At 41.8% G+C, this 24656-nt stretch overlaps 6 protein-coding genes across 7 annotated transcripts; 3 read left to right on the forward strand and 3 right to left on the reverse strand.

Annotated features, from left to right (window-relative positions):
* Window positions 1-67: 67 nt before the first annotated feature.
* On the reverse strand, window positions 68-3269 carry LOC121804570 (ATP-dependent zinc metalloprotease FTSH 2, chloroplastic-like). Its single transcript, XM_042204174.1, has 5 exons — window positions 3115-3269; window positions 1325-2504; window positions 928-1241; window positions 616-856; window positions 68-548 (listed from the first exon to the last, which is right to left on the reverse strand). Exons 2-5 carry the CDS (start codon window positions 2492-2494, stop codon window positions 213-215), a joined length of 2061 nt encoding a protein of 686 aa, XP_042060108.1. The 5' UTR covers window positions 2495-2504; window positions 3115-3269; the 3' UTR covers window positions 68-212.
* A 422-nt stretch (window positions 3270-3691) lies between these two features.
* LOC121805335 (E3 ubiquitin-protein ligase RNF115-like) lies at window positions 3692-5048 on the reverse strand. Its single transcript, XM_042205142.1, has 3 exons — window positions 4832-5048; window positions 4662-4738; window positions 3692-4406 (listed from the first exon to the last, which is right to left on the reverse strand). The coding sequence occupies exons 1-3, from the start codon at window positions 4934-4936 to the stop codon at window positions 3947-3949; spliced, it is 642 nt and encodes a 213-aa protein (XP_042061076.1). The 5' UTR covers window positions 4937-5048; the 3' UTR covers window positions 3692-3946.
* A 344-nt stretch (window positions 5049-5392) lies between these two features.
* On the reverse strand, window positions 5393-8025 carry LOC121805334 (protein SYM1-like). The gene is made up of 6 exons (XM_042205141.1): window positions 7666-8025; window positions 6452-6607; window positions 6232-6364; window positions 6102-6141; window positions 5689-5833; window positions 5393-5609 (listed from the first exon to the last, which is right to left on the reverse strand). The coding sequence occupies exons 1-5, from the start codon at window positions 7924-7926 to the stop codon at window positions 5746-5748; spliced, it is 678 nt and encodes a 225-aa protein (XP_042061075.1). The 5' UTR covers window positions 7927-8025; the 3' UTR covers window positions 5393-5609; window positions 5689-5745.
* Window positions 8026-13397: 5372 nt separating this feature from the next.
* LOC121803772 (G-type lectin S-receptor-like serine/threonine-protein kinase At4g27290) lies at window positions 13398-14077 on the forward strand. The gene is made up of 2 exons (XM_042203381.1): window positions 13398-13875; window positions 14010-14077. The coding sequence occupies exons 1-2, from the start codon at window positions 13398-13400 to the stop codon at window positions 14075-14077; spliced, it is 546 nt and encodes a 181-aa protein (XP_042059315.1).
* Window positions 14078-14287: 210 nt separating this feature from the next.
* Window positions 14288-14839, forward strand: LOC121803773 (receptor-like serine/threonine-protein kinase SD1-6). Its single transcript, XM_042203383.1, has 2 exons — window positions 14288-14431; window positions 14540-14839. Exons 1-2 carry the CDS (start codon window positions 14288-14290, stop codon window positions 14837-14839), a joined length of 444 nt encoding a protein of 147 aa, XP_042059317.1.
* Window positions 14840-16274: 1435 nt separating this feature from the next.
* LOC121804571 (G-type lectin S-receptor-like serine/threonine-protein kinase At4g27290) lies at window positions 16275-19382 on the forward strand. Of its 2 annotated transcripts, none has more exons than XM_042204175.1 (7): window positions 16275-17653; window positions 17739-17867; window positions 17943-18070; window positions 18151-18361; window positions 18455-18692; window positions 18770-18920; window positions 18982-19382. In XM_042204175.1, exons 1-7 carry the CDS (start codon window positions 16378-16380, stop codon window positions 19297-19299), a joined length of 2451 nt encoding a protein of 816 aa, XP_042060109.1. In that variant the 5' UTR covers window positions 16275-16377; the 3' UTR covers window positions 19300-19382. The 2 variants fall into 2 exon arrangements, with proteins under 2 accessions (XP_042060109.1, XP_042060110.1); XM_042204176.1 differs by having other exon boundaries at window positions 17946-18070.
* The last annotated feature ends 5274 nt before the right edge of the window (window positions 19383-24656 follow it).

The raw sequence follows: 24656 nt of genomic DNA on the forward strand, positions 1-24656 counted from the left end.
TTGAATCTTATTTTCACATCCTCAATTCTATTTGAGATTAGAAAGTTGTTGATTCTAGAAAATGAAATTAAGACACAAAATCTACATATTTGTGCCTAATTTGAAGCACGTAGGTTATGTCAATTGTAACAGCATTTTTCAGTGTGTACTGATCTTTACAAAAAAGCCGAAAAAAGCATTGTACAAGTTGAAGTCGGACTAGTAGTACTAATTTATACAGTTAGCGTAGCCGGAGTGGGAGCAACTCTGTTTTCGACTGGAATTTCGACAAACTCTGAGAGGATAGCCCTGAACTCATCCCCGGTTATTGTCTCCTTCTCGATAACAACTTCCACGATCTTGTCTATGGCTTCGCGGTTGTTCCTGATCTGCCTCAACGCAATCTCATATGCCTCGTCCGAGAGCCTCTTCACTGCTGCATCAATGTCTTCCGCCAGCTTCTCTGACATCGAATTCCTCGCCATCATTCTCATTATCACATCGCTTTGAGCCGATGAGTCCATGAGCGACCACGGCCCGATGTCAGACATGCCAAAAGTCACAACCATCTACAAACAAAACAAAGACACTTGGAAACAGATACAGAGAGAAAAAAGGGGGGGAGAGAGAGATCACCTGCTTGGCCAAACCAGTGATCTGCTGCAGATCGCCAGCTGCACCGGTAGTGACCTCAGGCTCACCAAATATAACTTCCTCAGCAGCTCGACCGCCCAGCCCCCCTACAATTCTGGCAAAGAGCTGTTGTTTTGATATCAAGGTTGGATCATCCGAAGGGATGAACCAAGTCAAACCACGTGCCTGACCGCGTGGAACCAAGGTGACTTTCTGAACGGCATCATGCCCCGGGGTCAGAGTTCTGCATCATATACATACCAAGACTTACTCATCAACGAAGTTTGGTAGAAAGTAGTATAAACCCTTACTCACCCACAGATGGCATGGCCTACTTCGTGGTACGCCACAAGACTCTTACTCTTGCTATCTGTCATGACTGTCCCCTCCATTCCAGCGACTATCCTATCAATTGAGTCATCGATCTCTTTAGACGAGATGGAAGTCCTGCCACGGCGGCCAGCCAGAATAGCGGCCTCGTTCAAGAGATTAGCCAGATCCGCTCCGCTGAAACCAGGTGTCCTCATGGCTACCACTTCAAGTGATACATCAGTATCAAACTTTTTATTGCCTGCGTGAACCTTTAAGATCTCTGTTCGTCCCCGAACATCTGGGACATCAACACTTACCTGCACAAACTCAACCATCACTCTGATACATCACAGCAGGCAGACAGACAGACAGACAGACAAACAGATATAAGACCATTTACCTGTCTATCAAACCTTCCAGGCCTCAACAAGGCAGAGTCGAGAATATCTGCACGATTGGTTGCTGCAACCACAATGATACCTGTGTTTCCTTCAAAACCATCCATTTCTGTCAGCAGCTGGTTGAGAGTCTGCTCCCTTTCATCGTTTCCTCCACCAATTCCAGTTCCTCTTTGACGCCCCACTGCATCAATTTCATCAACAAACACAATACATGGAGCATTCTCCTTGGCCTTCTTGAAAAGATCACGGACTCGTGAGGCACCAACTCCAACAAACATCTCAACAAACTCAGAACCCGAAATAGAGAAAAAGGGAACACCGGCTTCACCAGCAATTGCTTTGGCTAGCAAGGTTTTCCCAGTACCGGGAGGGCCAATGAGAAGAACCCCCTTTGGAATACGAGCACCCACAGCTGTGAATCTCTCGGGCTTTTTCAGGAACTCCACCACCTCCATAAAATCTTGCTTTGCTTCATCAACCCCAGCAACATCATCAAAAGTGACACCAGTGTTTGGTTCCATTTGGAACTTAGCCTTTGACTGACCAAATTGTAAAGGGAGCCCGGGACCTCCAGGCCCACCCATTCCTCCAGGGGACCGTCTCGAGAGAAAGAAAAGAGCTCCAATCAAGAGTAAAGGGAAGGCCAAGTTTCCGATCAAGTTAGCCCATAGAGAACCGGAATCCTCTTGTGCATTGTGGGCAGCAAAGTCAACGTTCTTCTCCCTAAACTTCTGGAGAAGCTCCTGGCTGAGGCCCGGGAGCTGCACCCGCACTCTTTGGACACGGTTACCCAACTCAGGGGATATAGCATCGACAATGGCAATAGTTCCATTTTCAAACAAATCGACCTTAGCTACTCTATCCTTATCTAGATTCTCCAAAAATTTAGAGTACGACATCCTTGAACTCGAGACACCTTCATCATCAGCAATAGCTTTTCCATTGCCAGGTAAGGCAAGGCCAGCATTACCAAGCACCAATTTCAGGAAGCTGCGTCTTCCTTCACTGGTCCTTTGACTCAATGATGCTCTAACATTAACTACTCTAGATGTACTACTGTATAGTGGAATGCGTATAAACTGCTTGCCATATATTTCTTTGCTAAAACCTTTTCTGATATTACCAGCATACAATCCTTTTCCCAGTATACATGCCGATATGGCAGCCATATTTGCTCCTCTGAAAGCAAACAGTACTAGCTTATTAAGTGATCATCAGCGATACTTAACAGTATTATGCAGATCTCGAGCAATGGAGACGACATGGATTAAGAAAAGCATTTTTATTTTGTTAACATGGACCTAAAAAGTTTAATACACCTAGTTACATGAAAAAGGTTCTTTTTTCAGCAACTAGTAAATGCTAAATGTTGCAAATGTGAAGGCTCATTCAAACAAATCTTTTACCATGCTAAAAATTCGTCATGGGGTTCCCTATAGCAATAATCACCAATAGCAAACAAAACAAAAATTATCATTAAGCCCGATTAGTTAATTACCAAATGATTGGGATTTATATCCATTGCTTCTACTTCCTCAGGTAATTCAACATCTAAAATAGTACAAAAGCAGCAGAACCCAAAAGAAAGGAAAGAAACCATCAACCCGAAAATAAATATCGGATCTTTCAACTATAATTAATGAAATACTCTCAACCCACAGAAACCAGTGCACAAATTCAATCATAGAATGATGTGAGTAACAACGGTTAGTGTGAGATTAAGATAAAAACCGAGAAAATATTTAAGATAGACACCAAAATTAGTAATCGAGGAAATCAAGAAACATACCTCAAACTTCAGAGAAGGTGATTGTGGAAAGAGAAAGTGACTGGTTTTACGTTGAAGGTGGAGGAAGGAATTGGATGGGATTTGCAATTGGAACACGTGGCTTTTTGCTTGATAATGATTGGTCGATGTGAATTTTATTTATGTTGTAAAATCAATAGAATGCTTTTGAATATTTGAAAATTATGGATTCGTGAATGAAGAATTGTATCTGGGTCAATTATAAAAAATAAAACTAATACCTCCATTTTCTTCCATAAGAGTTGGCAAAATTTATACTGCTAGTATAGTACTACTACTACTTAACAATTAGCTAGTCCTGACTTGAGAGGAAACTAAGTATCTTTTTTTTTTAATTATAAGAATATATGGGTAAGTCAAAAAATAGTTTCACTTTTTATATGACCACTTTGGTATTAAACTCAACAATTAATGTCACTTTTAAAATATTTGAGTCGGAGAACCGTCAATTTTAAACTTTAAATCTAAATAAAAAAATCACTTCATGAATAATTAAAGTAAATAAAATGAGCGAAAAAATTTAATTACAAAAACTTAATTAAGTTGCAACATTATAAAATTATCGATAATCAAATTATAAGTAGTACTAATATTTATCAATTTTAGGGTACACATTGAATAAAATTAACGTCGCAATGTGTGAGTTACAATACAAGTTTATGTATAAAGTATAAACATTGTGTTTTTTTTACTAATATGTATCATTGTATTTATAAATGAAGACTTCTTACTATGTATAGTATATGGTCATCACAACTTGTCTCAGTGCCCGTAAGAATAAAGCAGTACACACAATAAATACATAGTAGTATAACTAGAAGAGGAGGCCCCTCTCGGCGCGGCCGCGCCTGGAGGAGGCGGAGGCGGCTGCGGCTCTAGGCTGAGCGCGTTCGACAATGACGAACCTGCAGACGGGGCATTTCCCCTGGCTCTTGACCCAGGGAACGATGCATTCCTCATGAAACATGTGGTTGCAAGGAGTGATCGTCACGAACTGCTTCGTCTCGAAATCCTCCAGGCAGACGGCGCACCTTTTGCCTTCATCGTCGCTTCCAGCAGCCACAGCGGACTTGTTGCCTAATCTCTTGATTATGTTGTATATGTGGGGGCTGTAGAGCTGCTTCCTCAGCTTGTTCACTGCCTGCTTCTGCTCCTCTGGGCTCAGCTTCGACTCCTCCTCCGCGGACGACCGCGTGTTCCATGGCTGTTGGTACGCCGCCGGATACGAGTCCTCGATGAGGTGGAGCGGATGAGGGGCTGCCGGTGGAGGGAAACTGCATCAACCACCATAACTGAATTTCAAACTTTTTTCCATAATTTGTGAAAGTTCATATGAAAATATATGTGTTTTTGGATTTTCTATGAATTCAGCCAAATTGAAATGCGACGTTGAAAATGATCAAAGTAATATCCCTCCATCCGCCATTCATAAGCCTAGTTTGACTCAGCTCGGGATTTAAGAAATGTAATGAAAAGTGGGTGGAAGACATGTAAAATATAGCAAAACATGTAAAATTAATGCGAATCACCTCGCAAAGCCATGATCATGGCCTCCGTTGAATCTCTCCTCAACTAACAGCCATGGATTTCTTGTTCCTCTTGGATTCTGAACTCAAACAGATATGGTAAAAAGGCTTTAGAATATTGACAGCCTCTAAAAAACTGCAGTGTGTTTATCTTTGAAATTTTAGGAACAAACCAGAGATCTGATCGGAGGAAGCAGGCCGGATCGACTAACAGGCAGATAAATCCAGTACTCCTGTCCGAACGGCCAACTTTCGGGAGGTCTGAAGCCTCCACTCATGGTGATGGTTTCTTACAGTGGTTGAATATGAAATGGATTAGTTTAAGTTTGAGGTGATAAGGTGTTCTTATTTAGAGAGGCTGTGGAATTTTATCTTGCTTTTTCGTGTTGTCGACATATCATTTTGTGCAGTGTGAGTTGAGATGCCCTTTTTCTCGAGATAAGAAGATTCATCGCTCAAAAGCAAAGCAAGGAATTTGATTCTGCCAAAATATAGGCTTCAAACCTACAGTTATTTGAGAAAGCCTTTTCCTTTCCTCCAATTTCGTACTAGTATTTTGTTTTATGAGCCAAGCCGTTATTTGAGCCTTGAGGATATGATTCTTCTTACATCTTAGTTGTATCAACTGTCCCCTTTTTCAAGCTGAATCGTGTCCGTTAAAAACTCTAACAGACGTTACTTTAGACGACAGGTTAGACTAACAATATATACGATATGGTACATGAAAGATGACATAAACAAACAAGTTCAAAACTGTTCCATTAAAACAGAAGAGAAAAAGGATGATGCAGAGAGTTTCACATTGCAGATTATGAACTCCAGAAAATCTGCTTGTTTTCAATGGTGAAGAAACTAAAATCTACAAATTTGAGAAAGAATATTGAATATTTAAAACCGAGGCGCACCAAAAGGTCTAGCGCCTAAAAAACTATAGTTCCACCAGTTTCCGACCTGCAAGTCAATGAAAAAAATGGTCAGATATCACAATAGCAAAGAATGATATCAAAATGGCATATAGAGTGAAGTATACCTCGTGGTTAAAACGAGACCTGTTGGCATATTCATAGTAAAGTCTATAGAGCAGAAGTCATCTGCTCATTGTCGAAGACAGATAGAAGTTCCAGAATATAGATGATATCGACATGAAAGCAACGCGCGCTTGAAGAGGAACCACCCTGTAAGTTTTGCACAGCGTTTAAAAAATTAACAGCTTCCCTTATGAGGGAACAAACTAATTCAATGAATGCTTGCACAATTGAAAATATATATGTCAAAATAGAAAGGTTTGCACATACAAACAACTTGCTTTCAAAACATAAGGAAACAACTTTTTTTTTGTTTTGTCAATTATTAGAAAATCAAAACATCCTTCACAGCTATAATTCTTTTGTTCTGCAATTGATATTTCAAACACTCTCCGTGGGGGCGAGAACAGAAACATACCCGAAATTCAGTATACTGACCGGAATCCAGAACTTAAAACCTGCATGGAAAAAAATGTCATAATTAGACATGTAAGATCATAAGGAATGCAGATCATGAGTGGACACTAAGTTAGAAAAAAGGATTGCACCTGTAAGTAGGGTAGGGAGGGCATCGTTCTTGTATTTATCTGGAAGTTCAGAGAGTTTCCCTAGCCATAAATTATTCCACGCAAAAATAACACCAATTACAGTCGGACCTAGCACTACTTGATTCAACACGACCTGAAAAGGGAGCCAGAAGAGACATTTTGAAGATCATGTACCAAGATGTGTGCTCTTGAGAGGTGAGAAGGCTGGAGATGAAGATACCTTTGCCGTCAGGTTCTGAACATTTTTCTGTGGCATAAAATGATCAAGGAGTTGGTACCATGCATATGAACCGGGACCATAGAGCAGAAATCCATATGAAGACATCCGGAGGGCTCGGATATAGTCATGTTCAGAGGAAAGTGTGGTTATGATATCCTGCGAGAGCGAGTTAGGTTCATATCAGAGTCTGAAACATCTAATAAACTTAGTGCATTCGTTTCTTGTGTTAATGACAACAGCTAATAGCAACTAATAAAATAAGGTCCCGACAATTTGGAGCCAAATGAGCGAGCTTCAGAAGGGGAAGTAATAGCAGTCAGGTGGTAGTCTTTAATCATTAGCAGAAATTAGTAAAATTCCTAAGACATAGTATATATGGAACTAGACTTGAAATTCACGACGAAGAATATCAATATGCACTACAGAACTTGCTTCATGCACACACTGACACATAACTATACAGAACAAGGCAGTTACCACGTATGCTCAACTATGCTATGCATCAATATGTTATATGTATAAACCAAGGGCAATGAATTGTTGGATAAATCATTGTCTGAGATGCCTCGATTCTATGATTTCTATCTATCCTGTTCATTAGATACAAATAGAACCCTCAAATCTGTACAAACTGGTTCATTAGATAAGCACCACAAAACATGACCGCGGTTAAAAATTAAATGAGAAAATCCCATTCATATTGGGATGTGAGATATCCAACTCCATATCCATAATATAAAACCATTTTTGATGTATAGATAACAATTAGACAAGAATAAGAGATAAATCGCAGCAAACTTAGTGAAAGTCTGATCTCTTATCTGTGCTAAAACCATAGAGAGACGAGGATCAATAAACATTAAAGCGGCACGAGATTAAGATAAACATGTCACAGATATGCATACTGTGTGTGTGTCTTTGTGAAGCAACTCTAAAAAGTACTAAATGAAAACAGTTGTGATCAACATTAAGCCTCTGATTAACATACACTAACTTAGCATTGAACATCAAACTTCTCTTCAGCTAAAATGTAAAAACAATCACTTATTGAACTACTTAATTGAACAAAAACAATGCAAACGGGAAGTATAAATAGAGATATGTTTATGCACTCAAAGATTCAAATTTTACCCAAATACTCCAATCAATCTCAAATACACAAATTCGCAGCATTCACTCGACAGTAAATTTAACATCCTTTCTCTCTCTCTAACCTTGATATCTCCAGAATTGGTGAGAGTATCCTTGTTTCTGACCCAGCGGTGGCGGAGCTGGGCAATGGTGTCTCCGGTCAAGCAAAGGACGGAGCTGGTGGCGGCCTGCTGGAGCGGGAACTGGTAACCGCCGGCAGCGGCGGAGTCTACAGAATTGGAGGGCTTCGATTCTCTTTTCTTATTACTCCGCCGCCGAAAATTATGGTGAAATGGACCCATTCCCCATATGCCGCCATTCCCAGCAGCGCCGGAATACCCCATTTTTGCAGCGACGCCACAAATTCAAGAAGCTGAAATTATAATTTCATGTGGTTGGTGCTACACCAATTCTTTCTTGCGACAAAAATTCGATACTTTTTAATTAAATTATTTGACTTTTGAATTTTAGGGTGTTTGGTGAAAAAGAGTAGTCATAAGGCCATCCACAATAGGCGCCCAGCGACCGCCCAGCCGAGCGCCGGCGCTGGGCGGTTCGCTGGGCGATCTATTGCAGCCGCCCAGCGGGCGATTGGAGAGAGAAACCGCGCAGCGCTGGGCGGTCGCGTGGCGCTGGGCGGTGCGCTTGGCGGTCCGTTCGGCGCTATTGCAGCGCCCGGATCGCCCAGCGCACCGCCTAGCGCGAAAAAATAATTTTTTTTTTCTCGAAACACTATATATACGCGCTTTGTTCGTCATTTTCATTCGCACCACTTGTTTTAACGAGTATTCTCTCTATCTTAATAGTATTATTAAACTTTTCCCGTATTTTTTAATTAATGTACTTTTTAAATTATTGTACTTTTTTAAATTTTAATAGTATTATTAAACTTTTCCCGTATATGTCTCGTAAATTAAATTTCGCATATTGTGTGATTGTTAATTATTTCATTTTGTATATATTTGTTAATAGTGATGTGGATATTAGTGGCTAGGCTATGACTGAGCTATTACTGGGCTATTTGCTTGTTTTGATGATGTGGCAGGAGGATTTTTAGTGCTGCTGATGTGGCAGTGGCTGGGCTATGGCTGAGCTATTGCTGGGCTATTCCTATTGTGGATGGCCTAATTAAAATTTACTCCTACTAATTAATATAAAATGTTAATAGGGGTAATCTACCCGACTTTGTGTTAACCCATTCAGATTGTCCAACTATTTGTATATGTGCCATTTGTATTGTAAATTTTTCGGATTAAAACCCGTCGAATTAATCGAGCCAAAAAGATTTCAAAAATTTTTACTACTACTTTTGTAGTAACTTTATGTTTCTTGATTCTTTCTATAAAATAAATATACACAAATAGGATCTGTTGATATGCAAGTATAATAATTTTCTTGCGAAAATTAATACTTATATAGCCTATAGTTCCTAAAAAAATATAATAGCCTACATTTAAAAGCACGCCCATCTCTGTTTAGTTCATAAGAAGTGTTCAATTAGTAAGCAATAGTTGCACATATGCCAACCCACCAATTTAGCCTATCGGGTTCCGGGTTAGCCATACTCGAATTGCAGGCTTTATGACCTTAACTATACAAAATAAATATTATTGCTTGCACACTTAAAAGTGTGTATATGATATACTCTTAGAAGTTAAAAGTTTGTAGGATATTGTTCTGATTCAATGTTTTTAAAACAAAATTGAGTAAATGCTCAAAACGAGAAGAAAAATTAAATACATTTTTTTTTTACAAATTACACCTCATATATCAATGCTATGTAGTATTCGACATGTAAGCTTCGCTACCCTGCCACATGATTGCCGAATTTGTTTTGCAATACATGTTTACTAGTACAAAAAATGAAACAAATAAACAGCAATCATATAATTATATTACCAAGTAAACGGTAATGATATAATTTTATTGGACTAATTTATAATAAGCCCAATAACCAATCCTTAAACAAGTTATATTTGCAACTTTGTACTCTAAGCCCAAAATTTGAAAAAAATAAAAATAAAAATTAAGGATTCCGGCTTCCACATCATGATACAATTTTATCATAACTTTGACAATTTTCTCAATTGTTTCAGTGGAAAGTTGTTTGGTGTGGGCGTGCGGCAGCTACTAAGGATTGCTCAGTGGGGGAGTTGCTTGGTGCGAGAGCTGCTCGGGGATGGCTTGTTCGGCTGAGAGCCACTCGGCCAACGGGCCGAGCCTTCCTTAGGGGTGTTATGTAATATTAACACCAGGGAAGTAGAATTTACTTAGCCTTTTCAATGTATAAACTACTTGATTGTATTACGGTTTATCTAGTAAAAAAATGTCATTATTTCAGTCTTCAACGTGATGTAAACAAACTCAGACCTTGCAGCGTAGCCTAATCGTTTCATCTGAGACACGAGCTCCTACAACAAAGCCATGAACAACCCTATTCACCTCAATCCAGCATTCCAGCTGCATCCAGGTCTTTTTTCGAAGCCCATTTCTTTTAGCTGGATTCAGATATGTGCAGATCTTCAAGGTTTACAATGTTCTGCTCTTATTTTTAAAATTAAATCTCACAGTTTATGTTATAGAAAAAGTTTTATAAGTATTCAGACTGAAAGTGGAAAGGAGATTTTTTTTTTCCTTTCATAAATGGAGTATAATAAGAGGGATAGTTAAAGGAACAATTACAATTTACAACTACCACTCTACCAGAATTTGCATTTGGTCACTATGACTGATGGTGTCGTCACTCCTCTTTAATAGAATTTGCATTTTAGTCACAAACTGAGATGGTCAACCATCATATGAGATACCATGATATCTAATTGGAATTCAAAATACACGTGTCTCCTTAATATTGGTTAGTCATATATCAAAATTGATAATTCTAAGTAACCATGATTTAATAAGACAAATTAAATATATGCCCAAGCGAAGAATGAGTCTTTATTTTCATTGACGATAAATCATAAATAGTAAGTAGTTGTTAGCTTTATACAAATAAATTAAAAAGATAAATCTATTTTCCAAAAAAGGAATGGATGAATTCTTATGGAGTGACAGAAACTAAAGCAGTTGACAATATTTTTGAAAGAAAACCATTTATGGACGTTATGTTTCATAACTGATGCTTCTACGTAGACATGCACATACTGGCGCAGGCGGTTCGAACCGGATGGCGGTTCAGCGGTTCAGGCGGGTCGGTTCAGGTTCAAAAAAATCGTGAACCGTAACCGGCGGTTTTGCGGTTCAAAACCGCCGGTTCGCCGGTTTGAACCGGCGGTTCAGCGGTTCCAACGGTAGGATTCCGGCTATAGCGTAGGTTTTCAGGCTAGGTGTGCAGAAAAACAGGCGGTTTTTCCGACGGTTCAGCACCTTTTTCAAGTGGCAGTGTATAGGCCTGAAAACCGGTCAGAAACCATGGACTGAACCACCGGTTCGGTCCGAAACAGCAGGTTCAGGTGGTAAACCGACCGAAATTTGAATTTTTTTTATTTTTTCCAATTTTACTCCTATAAATACCCCACTTCCCCCATCATTTTTATTCATCCCATTCTTGTGTTAACAAGGATTTGCTTCTCAATCTCAATTTCTCTATTTTCTATCCACAGTCTCTCTAATTGCTCAAGTTGTTTACTACTATATTTGTTGTTGTGTTCGTAATTTACCTTTTATTCAATTCTCCATATTCCATAATACTTTCATTTTGCATTATGTCTTCTTTTAGTGGTGGACCGGGACGTGGTGATCGGGGCAAAGGAATTGCCCAAGAGGTGTTTTTGGGAAGTCCGTATGACGTGGCAGTGCAGTGGGAAGTCCGTATGACGTGGCAGGAGATGTTTTTGAGAATTCTGCCGGGAATTCCGCGCCACTGCTGATGCAAACTCCATGACTTAGAGCATCCACAGTGGTGCGGAATTCCCGGCAGAATTCCCCGCGGAATTCCCAAAAACACCTCCTGCCACGTCATAAAGAATTCTCACTGCACAGCGGCGGAATTCCCTGCGGAATTCCCGAAGGAATTCCCACAATTAAAAAAATTAACAAATAAACAATTTCCGGAAGTAAGAAATTTATGGAATTAAATAGTCGACACAAATAGGGAAAAATAGTCCATTAATAAAAAAAAGAAAAGTACATTTCACCAAATTAAAAAAATACATTTCAATAATGCTTCACCCCCACATCAACGACGACCCCTCCGCTGCCATACTTCTTCAATAATATCGTTCTGCAGTCGAACATGGGCTTGTTTTTGGCGCATGTCGACGAATGCACGGACTCGATCGACATCGTCGTGGGGTATCCCCATGCGGACATTGCTAGTGGCCACGCCGTGGCATGGACCCGCAGCATCAGCGTCCTCGTTGGTCCACTCAGTCAGTGCTGGACCTTCATCTTCGACAATCATGTTGTGCATGATAATACATGCGTACATGATGACGGCGATGCTGTCAACATACCACAGCCGTGCGGGACCCTTCACTGCCGCCCATCAATCCTATAACACTCCGAATGCCCGCTCCACATCCTTGCGCGCTGCCTATTGACGTTGCGCAAAGTATATATTCTTTTCATCTGTTGGGCACCTGATCGTCTTCACAAATAATAGCCCATGTTGTGCTGGTTGTCGTTGGCGACGAAGTTGATGGTCGGACCGACGCCCATGCACTGGTCGTTGAAAAGGGGCGACGACTGGAGGACATTGATGTCGTTGTTCGACCCGGCTACTCCAAAATAGACATGTCAAATCCACAGCCGGTAGTCAGCTACCGCTTCAAGGATCATCGTGGGATTCTTGGCCTTGAAACGAGTAGTGTACATCTCTTTCCAGGCAGCGGGGCAGTTCTTCCATTCCCAGTGCATACAATCTATACTGCCTAACATCCCCGGAAACCCGTGCTGATTCCCGTGCATATCCAGTGAGCCTGACAATCTTCCGGGGTAGGCTTCCGAAGATACCTATCCCCCGAAAATCTCTCTAACGCCCTGACAAAAATACTTCAGGCAGTCGCGCGCAGTCGTCTCGCCGATGTGGAGGTACTCGTCGAACATGTCGGCCGAACCTCCGTATGCCAACTGCCTAATTACGGCAGTGTAATTGCCGTGTGGCTGGGTTTACCAGCCGCAACCTCCCGCACCTTAAAATACCCGTATCAACGGTCCAAAGCGCCCACGATACGCATAAAGAGCGGCCGATGCATCCTAAACTGTCGCTGGAATAGGTTCTCCCCAAACCGTGGCTCCGGTGCAAAGTAATCCTTGTACAACCGCCTGTGGGTAGCGAGGTGATCCCAGGAGACTATAGTGCGGTGATGGATGGGTTGAGGCACCGCCGGCGCCGCGGCCGCTTGTTCCTCCCTCTCAGCGGCTTCCTGCACACGTGCGTGTATCATCCGCATCATGTGTTCATAATGCCCACCATCACCATCACCACCACCACTACCACTACCACTACCACTACCGGCCATTACGAATATATAAAAAAAATTTAGAGAGAGAGAAACTTATTAATACAAGTGCTACAAATGAAATGAAGTTCAACGGGATGTATATATAGGAACCGAAAAAAATATTTAATGCATTAAACGGGAATTCCGCGCGGAATTCCGCGGGCGTCAACGCAATGGCAGACGTCCGCGCGGAATTCCGCCGATGGCCGCAGAACTGCGAATTCCTTCACGGAATTCCGTATCCGTGGAAGGGACGCGCAATGGCGGACGTCCACCACGGAATTCCCGCACGCCGGTGGGAATTCTGCGTGGACGTCCGCCATTGCGGATGCTCAAAATAAGCCTCCATTTCCATTCCCTCTCTGCAAATGGAGTTCCTCTATGCGGCTCTGTATCTCTTAACCATCTCCAGATTCACTTTTGCATATGACAAACTTTCTTCAAACCAAACTCTTGGTCATGGAGACTTCTTAATCTCTCCATCCCAAACATTCGAGCTTGGATTCTTCTCTCCGGGCTCATCCACCTCCAGATTCTTGGGAATACGGTACAAGGCCACACCAGACATCGTAGTTTGGGTTGCAAACAGACAAAATCCGATCACCGGCCTCAATGGAGTTCTAACTTCATCTGCAACCGGCAATCTGATCCTCACCTCAGCTCAAGGTCCAACCATTTGGTCTTCCAATTCCTCCACAACAGAATCAAATCCAGCTTTGCAGCTCCTGAATTCTGGAAACCTTGTCATTGGCCTTAATTCGTCGTATATTTGGCAGAGCTTCCATCATCCAGGCGACACTAGGCTGCCGGGAATGACACTAATGCAAGATATTAGCACTGGAGATGGTAAATATTTGACCTGAACCTGATCGGCCAAGGTGGATTTGGTCCTGTTTACAAGGTAAAAGCACCACTTATGTACTGATACATATATATAAAGAATTTAGGCAAACTTTCTGTATTGAATCTGGTTGTTGCAGGGAAACCTTTCAGCAGGAGTTATAATAGCAGTGAAAAGGATGTCGAAGATTTCTGGACAAGGCCATGAAGAATTTACAACTGAAATCAACTTGATTGAAGGAGAACCTAAACGCGAAGATTTCAGACTTCGGTTTAGCAAGAATGTTTGAAGGAGATCAAACAATATCAACAACAACAAGAGTTGTTGGAACATAGTATGCATTTTATACACATGTGCATATGCAGTGTTTTCTTCTAGAGTCTAACTAATGTATAAAAACCTCGTTGCCGTGGTTACATGGCTCCAGAGTACGCGTTTGATGGAAAGTTCTCCATCAAGTCGGATATATACAGCTTGGGCGTTATGATCTTGGAGATTGTCAGTGGACAGAAGAACAGAGGGTTCAAGCATCCATCCTGCTACAAGAACCTTCTAGAACAGGTAAATATTTTCTCATCAATGAAACTGCATAGATTCAGACACACACACACACACACACACACTAACTATGCCATTGGATATGAACATAAGTCGCATAAACTGTGACAGGTATGGCATTTTTGTAAGGAGGGGAGGGAGTTGGAAATGATGGATCCGTGCTACAAAAATTCGTACGTGGAATCCCAGGTGAAAAGATGTATCCAAGTCGGGTCATTGTGCGTACAGAATGTGGCAGAGGAGAGGCCAATGATGCCGGCTGTGGTGCTCATGCTGAGTACTGAGGAGGCGGTCTTGCCTCGGCCAAGGAAGCCCGGGTTTTTCTTGCACGGGGACTCCAGTTTGTCACATAGCAATGCCTCAGGAAATACTGGCGGCGCAGTGACCATAACTGACATAGAAGCCAGGTAGTTACTGAAGGAGGAGGAGGAAATGCAGCATTGTGAGCTATAGCAAACCAAATTTTGTATACTTATGTTTATTGGAGTGTTGGGATGATCTTCAGATGTATGAATATGACATTACTACATCATTCTATTCAATTATGATGAATCACTTTTTCAGACTTAAATCTCGAAAAATGGTAGACTATTAGTCGATAACATTAGCCCTACCTCTCTCTATATACTGAGAAATCTTAGTAGGTAATCAAGGCTTGGTTGTTCAATCTCTGCACCTATCGTCGTCCAAAAATCTCAAATTAGTCTCCACTTAACCTATTTTCCTCATTCGCATTTTATTACCATGAATTTCAGTGCCGAGTATATGACTTTGAGTTATAATTTTGATATTTTGAAAAAATTATGTATGAACTGTATTTTGTGACATTATTGAACTAATTAGGCTAGGTTAAATTTTCCTGATAAAATTAAAACACAAAATGAAAAATCAAATACCTAGGCTGTAAACTTAAATGTTGTTCAAATTCTAGTATTCATATTAATTTTCGCATGGACAATTATGTTCGTCAAGCAAATAGACATTCGTGATTTCATAAAGAAGAAAACAGTTATCAATAATTTATTTCTCATTAATGACTTTGTATTATATCATAAAAAATTCGTATTACCCATCATGTAGTTGGCAGTAGCCTTTATTGGGCATGAATCCAATCATCTAAGATAATATTTTTAAGTTGTAATTTGACTGAAACAAAATCAATAAATATTATTTGACTGTTTCTCGAGTCCTAGACAACAATTAATTGAGAAAATGATACGGAGTATATCAATAAACAATTTAATGTTGACTTCCAAATAAGAGTAGCAAAACATAACTCTATCACAATATAAGATCTGCGGTCAAGTTAATAATTTTGAGTTAATGATTTTTTTACTTCTATTTTTATCACAATTTGTTCAATGCATAGGACATAACTCAAACTCAAAATTCAATAATTTAAGAAGAAAGATCTTACCATTTGAGTTACCCTCCATCGTATTTAATTCCTATAACATTCAAATTACTTCCTCATTAATTGACACAAATTTATTTTTCATTCATCTACAATTGATTGACTCTTTTTTTTTTACTACTCCTACTACTTTTGGCAATAAACACTAAAACTCATATTAAGTCGAATTGTGTTAATTAATAGGAGGCGGAGGAGGGAGTAATATACTAACCAGTATTCACGTGGAACTTGAGTATCAGTGTATAATTATTAATTATCGTTACCTATATTTGGTGAACAAAGAATATGAAAGGAAAATAATTACTAAAAGCTTATCTGGAGTAGATTTCCTTGTTTTGGACCTTGGATAAACAAATTCCATCAAAAGTAGAAAATCTTCATATTCAATTATTGCGACTGGACTGCATATATTGGGGACAAAGACGGCTCTGTTTCAAATTTCAATCACCGCCTACTATACTATACTTATTTGCAGCTCATGTAATGCAAACCAGACAAAAAAAAGGTCAAAATTCTTTCTCAACAGTGTATAGAAATGGAGCAATCCCTCCAAATCCTCTGCGCTGTTCTCTCCATCTTCGCCATTTTTTATTCCTCTCCGGCTGCTGCTGTTGCTACACTTTCTCCCGCCCAAACTCTCTCGGACGGCCAAGTTCTATCTTCTCCCGCCCAAATTTTCGAGCTAGGATTCTTCACTCCCGCCAATTCCACTTCCACCGCCAAATTTTTGGGGATATGGTTCAGAGCTACACCGGACGTCGTCGTTTGGGTCGCAAACAGACAAAATCCGATCACCACCTCTACCGGAGCTCTAACTCTATCCAAAAACGGCAATCTGATTCTCTCCTCAGCACAAGGTGCAATCGCATGGTCTTCCAATTCCTCCACCCCCGCCGCATCGAGGCCGATTCTCCGCCTCCTCGACACCGGAAACCTCGTCCTCGCCGATAATTCCACCAACATATGGACGAGCTTTGATTACCCTAGCGACACCAGGCTTCCGGGGATGAAGATGGTGGACGATTCCGACGCAGGATTGGACAAGCATCTCACATCGTGGAAAAGCTACGGCGATCCGTCGCTCGGTGAGTTCATTTACACGATCGAGAACCACGGATTGCCTCAAATGAGTATTCTCACGGGGAAGGAGAAGAAGTGCCGGACAGGTCCGTGGAATGGGCGGAATTTCACCGGACTTCCATTCATACGCGATCCAGCTTTTGGTGCTGAAATTGTTAACGGAAGGTTAGTCTCCTACTCCGATGCTTACAACAGCTCGATTTACATGAGACTGGTGATGGATCCGTCGGGATTGCTCCAGCGTTACATCATGAATGAAGAGAGAGATGGATGGATCCTTGCTTTCTCTATGCCGAGCGAAACTTGCAGTAATTACGGTTGGTGTGGTGTTAACACTGTGTGTAAACCTAATAAATCGCCTGTGTGTGAGTGTTTGAATGGATTCACGCCGAAATCTGAGAGGGAATGGAGCTCGGCTGCATGGACGAGTGGATGTGGTAGAATTCCCCCGTTGGATTGCCGGAAGGAGGATGGATTCATGAAGGTTGATCGTGTCAAGTTCCCCGATACGTTAAGTTTTCGTGTGGACAATAGCATGAGTGCTGGTGATTGCCATGAGGAATGCTTGAGAAATTGCAACTGCTCGGCTTATGCTGATCCTTATCTGAGCTTGAGCGTTGAAAGAAATGGGTGTTTGATGTGGTTCGGGGACTTGGTTGATGTCATGGAGTTCACCGGAGAAGTTAGTACCGGGCCAAGCATCTACATTCGCGTGCCTAAAACCGCGCTAGGTAACTGGTTTTTATGTAGTTTTTGTGACTGATGGATTATGAATGGGGTTTTAGTGAAATGATAATGCTTTACTCTTTCTTGTAGAAAATACGAGAGGTTGGAATGAGAGGAAACGTTCTAAGAAGCTTGTGTTTGTAGCAACGGGTGCTAGTTTAGGGATGCTTTTGTTGATCTTGTGCTTTGGAGGCTTCATTTTAAGGAGGAGGAGACGAGGTAATATTTTATTGTGATCCTTTCAGTTATACAAGAACTATGTAAGAATCTTAAACGTATGTTTACCGCTTGCAGCAGCTCGTAAGAATGAAAATGAGGATTTAGAATTACCTTTGTTTGGATCGAAAACCATTGCAGCAGCTACTAACAATTTTTCGGATGAAAATTTGATTGGAGAAGGTGGTTTTGGTCCTGTTTATAAGGTAAATGCTCTGCTTTAAGCTGGACAGAGAGATAGGATTGCTCAGATTAATGAAATTATTTATTTCTTTGGCTGTTTTAGGGAATTTTGTCGGATGAGCTAGCAATCGCAGTGAAAAGAATGTCGAGTACTTCTGGGCAAGGGCCTCAAGAGTTCAAAAATGAAGTTATTTTGATTGCTAAACTCCAACACAGAAACCTTGTGAGGATTTTGGGATGCTGCGTTGAAGGAGAGGAGAAGATGTTGATATATGAGTACATGCACAACAAAAGCTTAGACTATTTCATTTTCGGTTTGTTCCAACTTTATTCATTTGTTTTCCTTCCCATTGAAGCTATAAAAGTATGTCTTCTTATCTTAGACTCAATGCCTTCACTGCTTGCAGATGAGAACAGCCGTACAGTGCTGACTTGGCAGATGCGGTTTGATATTATTATGGGGATTGCGCGAGGTCTACTCTACCTTCACCATGATTCGAGGCTCAAAATCATCCACAGGGATCTGAAAACGAGCAATATCTTGTTGGATGAGAACTTGAATGCGAAGATTTCAGACTTTGGATTAGCTAGAATGTTCGAAGGTGATCAAGTGATGGCAAGAACAAAGAGAGTTGTTGGGACATAGTGAGTTCCATTTTATTTACAAGCTTATATAGCATGCAAAAAAAAATGAATTTCGTGCTAAAGGAAGCTGATTGCAGTGGCTACATGGCTCCAGAGTACGCCTTCGATGGAAAGTTCTCTGTGAAGTCGGATGTTTTCAGCCTTGGAGTAGTAATATTGGAGATAGTGAGTGGGAAAAAGAATAGAGGATTCAAGCATCCTTGTTGCTATCAGAACCTTCTGGAGCAGGTGAAATATAGATTCCCGTAGTTTTTCATGTGCTCAATGCTGAGAATTGGTTTGATGACAGGCATGGCTACTATGGAAGGAAAATAGGGAGTTGGAGCTGATGGATCCATGTTATTCTAGTTCGTGTGTGGAATGGCAAGTGAGGAGATGCATTCAAGTGGGGTTATTATGCGTTCAGAACGCAGCAGAGGATAGGCCGATGATGCCGTCTGTGGTTGTCATGTTGAGCAGTGAGGATACAGTACTGCCCGAGCCGAAGAAACCTGGGTTTTTCTTGAACACGAGCCCTAGTTTTTCGGAGAGGAATACATCTGGAAGTGAGGAAGGTAGAAGTAGAAGTGCTTCTTCCATGACTATTACTGAAGTAGAAGGCAGATAGTTGTTGAAAGTTGAAACTGATTTACTTTAAAAATTGGTGTTTTCTGTAGCAATTTATTTCATTAATATAGTCTCGTTGCTACAGCCCCTTTTTTTAAAGATTGTTAACGAATTACGATTGATACACAACTCACAAGATAAACAACGAGCTTTGACTGTGGTTTCCAATTCAACTCCTTGTCCATTTGACGGAGCAGTTTCAACTTGTTGTTTGAAATGATTGACCGTGATACAAAGATACAATAACTGGACGTAATACAACTCAACGAAGAACGGAGAAACTAAACGGAAATAAACTGAATTGAAATAACAAATTAGAAACTATAAACCGTCGATATAATTTGTAAGCCGAGTCGAGAAGTTATCTTTCCGCAAGACGAGATACACCCTGGTAGTTCTCTCGGATTGGCGTGTCGTCCCCAAAGATAAAACGGATTCGTCTCTGCAGTAGCAGCACCGTTAGCAGCAGAGCTCCGGCGAACGGGAGAAAGGCGGGGGCGGAGCTTCGACGAGAAGACTATGCAAAGAGGGAGAGAGCTATGCAAATGATATGAGTTTGTTGTGTGTTCAATCGTATGCAATGCATGGAGTGACTGTCTATTTATAGGCCAAGTCCACCAATTGGGCATTGATGGAGTCAACAACCATTATGTGTGTCATGATGGCTTGACTCTAACCGCCGGGGGTTACTGACTAGTGCATTAGCCATTGGGAGCTGAAGAGACACGACGCATCTGGACACACTACACGACGGGATACACCATGAACCTTCGGGGTCCATCGGGAACCTTTTGTCTCTCGTTATGCATCGGGGTCCAGCGGGGACATGACGTGGACCAGGACCACCATGAGTCGAGGTCCGTCGGGGATAGCGTGGAGTTTGAGGTGGTCTAAAAAGAACAAGCGGGGCTTGAATCACGCTCAACGACCAGCTCTAAAGAGCAGCCCAAAGACCAGTTGCCAAGGCACAAGGCGCTCGGTGCATGGGGCACGGTGCGCGGCTCGCGGGCGGGCGGCGGCGCGCACGTGTGGGCGGCGGCGCGCGCGTGTGGGCTCTGTCACCCATCTTATTCCACGATAATTATTACACACAAAAATTCATCTTGTTAAATACTCCATCAAAGAAGTTTATCATCCCCGATGTGGGATAATTAACACTCAGTTAATTAATCCTTTAGTTTTTCTAATTATTCATTTCTAGCTTTATTGTGACCAATTTTAATATATTATTTCTCACTCACTGGGGATCGGATTTGAGAAAATGAATATACTACGGTCATCTACTCGGAACGTAGATCGAAGCTATTGCATTTAATTTCACAAAATTAAATATCTTATAACATTTATTATTAGTCAAAGTCGTTTGACCAAGCACGATTCCAACACAACTTTCAAATCCGCAACCCTTCCGCAACCCTTATAGAGTAAACAATGTAGCATTGATATTTGACTTTAAAAAGATTTGTTTTAATAGAAAAAGAATAAAAACACACGATAACGCATAAAATCGGATCCTTGAGTGGAGATCTGTTTTAATTATAATAAGGCCACCCGCAACGCGTCACGAGGGTGGCTCGTAACCCGTCACGCCGGGACGAGACGATGGCTAGACGCGTTGCAGCGTCCCGTCTCGTCCCCAGCCCGCCGAGCGTCCCGTCCCGCTGAGACGGATGGCGAGCCGTCTAGCCACGCGCCCGCGCGACGTGGCGCGCTCCGGCACAGTGCGTGACGCCCACTCGCCGGCCCTCGAGTGGGCATCGTCACGCTGAAGCAATAAATTATTTTTTTAAAAAATTTGAATTTTAAAAAAATAAAAATAAAAAATCGAAAAACAGTAATATTACCATTTTTTCGACCGTTTTTTCTTCTTTATTTATTTATTTTTTATTTTTTACTCTATAAATACTCCTAATTCATCCTCATTTCACACACAAATACACATCTATTCTTCCCAAATAATCTTCATTTCCTCTCTAATTTTCATCTAACCTCTCATCACAAAATGTTCGGCGATGGAAAACTCTGGCGGTGGCGGCTCCGGCGGGTTTGACATCAACGCGTTCGGCGATTGGGGGGCATGTACAATGTCTTGGGTGGTGGTTCCGGTCCATCGACGCCGGGCAGCCAGGGTTCGTCGACGCCGGGGGTACCAACCACTCCATTTTGATGTGGATGCATACGCCCTTCCCTCCGCCCCGAGGTATTCGCAGGGATTATCCCAGATTCGGGAGGATTATTCGGTTGAACCCACTCCGGAAGGAGGCCGAGGCGGTGGAATCTCCAGGGCGGAGGAGGATCTAGGTCGGCATCCGTACAGCCCCAAGGAAACGCTAGTTGTGTACAACGCCTGGATCAGCGTCTCGTACGACCCCATCGTCGGGAATCAACAATCCCGGAAGTGCTTCTGGGAAAAGGTCACTGAGGCCTACCACAAGATTAAGCCGAATGGGTCCCGCCGCCGCACATTTAAGATGCTCCGCGCACACTTTGACTGAGTCGACAGAGAGGTCAAAAAATTATGCGCCATCTACAAGAGTGAAGCGGCTCATTACCAAAGCGGAGCCACGGGAGCCGACATTCTGAGGTCGGCTTTGCGAGTCTACTTCGACGACACCGCCAAACAATTCAAACATGTCGATGTTTGGGAGGTCTTCAAAGACGAGGAAAGGTGGGCCGGCGGTGTCCGGTCCTGCTCGGGTTCGACCTCGAAGCGCACGAAGCACACGGCGGGTGGCCAATACTCGTCTAGTGAGGGCGGTTCGGGCAGCGCCGCACAAGAGTTTGCCTCGCAGGAGGTTGAGGGCACGGCAGATGATGCCGGGGGGTCCTCCCGTGGGCGCCGTCGGCCGCAAGGGAGAAATGCGGCGAAGGCGGCTAGAGGGAGGAGGGGCCGAGCCGAATCAAGCCCGGCGGGCTCTGGCTCGGGGGCACCCTCGAACTCCCTTATGTCCATGTACATGACCGCCACAATGGCAGACACTTCCCGCATGACGTCTCCCCAGTACCAAGCCTATCTTGCCGGAATTGAGTTTATGGCAAGACAACTTGGTATTCCGCTGGTGGAATGGGAGATTTCGCATGTGGATCAAGTTATATGGGAAGATAACTGAACCGGGTGGATCAGTTTGCAATAGTCGTTGCCACTTGATCAAGGCGCTCTCTCTTTCACGAAAACATTTATAACTCCGAAACATGCACTACTTTAACAGTAAAGCGGCTAGTACGGGGTCGATCCCACATGGAAGCTGGTGCGTTGAGTGTGTGTTTAGTGAACAGGGTTCGGTTGCTGCCACGCTTTAAATTGAGAGTTTTAAACTACTGGATTACGCTAGGCGGAAAATAGACTAACTACTTGATCAAGGGAGTCGTCATGCTAACAACAAATAATGGACCAAGTAAACGGCAGGCTGAAATAAAGACTTAACTTCCTAATATGCTACGAAACTACAAACCACTTTGTCATTCAACATAACGAAGATTCAAACACTCGATCAGGGATTTCAGAACTAAACTCTGCTGGAACAGTAAACAAGAATTCCGAAAGCAAACAACTTTGATTTTTATACTCAGAACTCTAAACAGTGCTGTGAACTTGCGAAATACAAAACAAGAACTATTCTTTAACTACGTAACAAAATGAAATTTAACTAAGCTAACAGATTCAGCAAACAAGAAAGCAATTAAAGCCGAGAAATTCTCGGTTGGAACTTGAGACGGCGCCGAACAGATATTGATTTCTCTGTCGCGCTCCCTTTAGTCGCTCTCCTTATAACTGACCATTTCTACTATTTAACTAGGATATTTTGGAACTGGGGAAGAACTTGGAACCAGGAACAGGCGGGAAACTAAACTAAAGGCGAGGAAAAAGGAAGAAGATCTTTACTATGGAGTTGCATCCTCTATTTATAGGCGCTTCACACAACCTCCAGCTACGATAACAGCTTTGGCGTCGAATATTCGTCCTTGCTGGGATCAAGCGTCTCATCTGCTGATACGTGCTCTTCTTCTAGAATGTAGTGGTTCTTCAATAACCGAATGAGGATTCGCCTTCGTCCTTGCGCAGCTTACGCACCGATACGTGTCCCCTTCTAGAATGTAGTCCTTGATAACTGATTGAGGATCGCTTTCCAGCGCATCAGCCTCACGTGTCTTCCTTCTAGAATGCAGTGGTACCTCGGCTAACTGCTTGATCACCACCTTGAGCAACCCACCCAGTTTTGGCCTTTTCTGCCTTCTGTGCCAGCTTGATCAGTTTGGCCTTGTTGCCTTTGGTCAAGCGGCATTCCTGCACAATTAACACGATAAACTGATCAAGTTGCCTATATTTTACCCCTAAACGATGCATGAAATAGGCCTTATCATCCGCCTCCATGTGGCTTCAGTGCACCTCCACCGCCTTCGGGGGATGATTCGCCGACGGAGTAGTTTTTTTTTTTATTTTCTATAAAATTATATTTTAAATTATGCAATTTTTATTTTTTTAGGATTTTAATTGTGTTTTTTTTTTTAATTTTAAGTTGTATTTTTATTTTATGATGTAATTTTATTTTATTTAATGAAGTGTGTTTTTTATTAATTGAATTTGTTGGAAATAAAAATAAAAAATGAAAATGAATAAATAGTAATTTAAGAGATGGTTAAGAGACCGATAAGAGATGGAGGGTTGCAAGTTATGTCCCTTAGTTAAGAGATGGAGTAAAAAGTACAGTGAGACCCAAGAATAGTAATTTAAGAGATGATTAAGGGACGGATAAGATACAGTGTTGCAGATGACCTAAAAACCATAAAACACACGTTAAGTCGTTAACAGACACAATCAGATCATGGTGACCTGTTTGAATAAAAAAAGAATAAAACACTCGTTAACACACAAACTCAGATCGTGGAGACGTTCGCAACGCAAGTCAAGTTTTTATTTTTATAATAAAATAAAATACTAATTCACTATTATGAAACCTAATTAGGTGGCCGCATGGAGTCATCCTAATCGAAAATAACTGAGGTTTCTCACTAGACTTATTTTGATTATTACCAACTAGTAGAGCTGTCAAGTAGATCGATCCAACAGAGTTTAGGCCAGGGGCCCGGCTCGACGGGGCCCGACTCAATCCAGGCCCATGACTGAAGCAGAGTCGGGATGGATTGGTCATTTTATGCGTAGCAAAATAATGAGTGTCTGATACTCGGCATTGGACACTTATCTTTGGTATGCATTCAAATTAGAGTCATGTCACGTAGTTGAACAAAAACAAATGGTGAAATGTAGACCAAAAAATCTGGGGCAATTTCGTGCCAAATCATAAAACTGGCTAAAAATCGTTCAAATTAATAAATGATAATCTATTAATTTGCCGGAGG

This window comes from Salvia splendens, chromosome 5, assembly GCF_004379255.2.
Source record: "Salvia splendens isolate huo1 chromosome 5, SspV2, whole genome shotgun sequence".
Lineage (NCBI taxonomy): Eukaryota > Viridiplantae > Streptophyta > Magnoliopsida > Lamiales > Lamiaceae > Salvia > Salvia splendens.

Coding starts and splice junctions, on each gene's coding strand:
- LOC121805335 (XM_042205142.1), bottom strand. CDS start 4,936: ATGAGTGGAGGCTTCAGACCTCCCGAAAGTTGGCCGTTCGGACAGGAG. Junction 4,739..4,831: donor TTCCTCCGATCAGATCTCTG/GTTTGTTCCTAA, acceptor GTTTGAGTTCAG/AATCCAAGAGGAACAAGAAA. Junction 4,407..4,661: donor CATGATCATGGCTTTGCGAG/GTGATTCGCATT, acceptor TGGTTGATGCAG/TTTCCCTCCACCGGCAGCCC.
- LOC121804570 (XM_042204174.1), bottom strand. CDS start 2,494: ATGGCTGCCATATCGGCATGTATACTGGGAAAAGGATTGTATGCTGGT. Junction 1,242..1,324: donor CTGGAAGGTTTGATAGACAG/GTAAATGGTCTT, acceptor GAGTTTGTGCAG/GTAAGTGTTGATGTCCCAGA. Junction 549..615: donor TCACTGGTTTGGCCAAGCAG/GTGATCTCTCTC, acceptor TTTTGTTTGTAG/ATGGTTGTGACTTTTGGCAT.
- LOC121805334 (XM_042205141.1), bottom strand. CDS start 7,926: ATGGGGTATTCCGGCGCTGCTGGGAATGGCGGCATATGGGGAATGGGT. Junction 6,142..6,231: donor CCTCCCTACCCTACTTACAG/GTGCAATCCTTT, acceptor TTTTCCATGCAG/GTTTTAAGTTCTGGATTCCG. Junction 5,834..6,101: donor GTCAGTATACTGAATTTCGG/GTATGTTTCTGT, acceptor CAAAACTTACAG/GGTGGTTCCTCTTCAAGCGC.
- LOC121803773 (XM_042203383.1), top strand. CDS start 14,288: ATGGCTCCAGAGTACGCGTTTGATGGAAAGTTCTCCATCAAGTCGGAT. Junction 14,432..14,539: donor ACAAGAACCTTCTAGAACAG/GTAAATATTTTC, acceptor AAACTGTGACAG/GTATGGCATTTTTGTAAGGA.
- LOC121803772 (XM_042203381.1), top strand. CDS start 13,398: ATGGAGTTCCTCTATGCGGCTCTGTATCTCTTAACCATCTCCAGATTC. Junction 13,876..14,009: donor AGATATTAGCACTGGAGATG/GTAAATATTTGA, acceptor TGGTTGTTGCAG/GGAAACCTTTCAGCAGGAGT.
- LOC121804571 (XM_042204175.1), top strand. CDS start 16,378: ATGGAGCAATCCCTCCAAATCCTCTGCGCTGTTCTCTCCATCTTCGCC. Junction 17,654..17,738: donor CGTGCCTAAAACCGCGCTAG/GTAACTGGTTTT, acceptor TCTTTCTTGTAG/AAAATACGAGAGGTTGGAAT. Junction 18,921..18,981: donor ATCAGAACCTTCTGGAGCAG/GTGAAATATAGA, acceptor GTTTGATGACAG/GCATGGCTACTATGGAAGGA.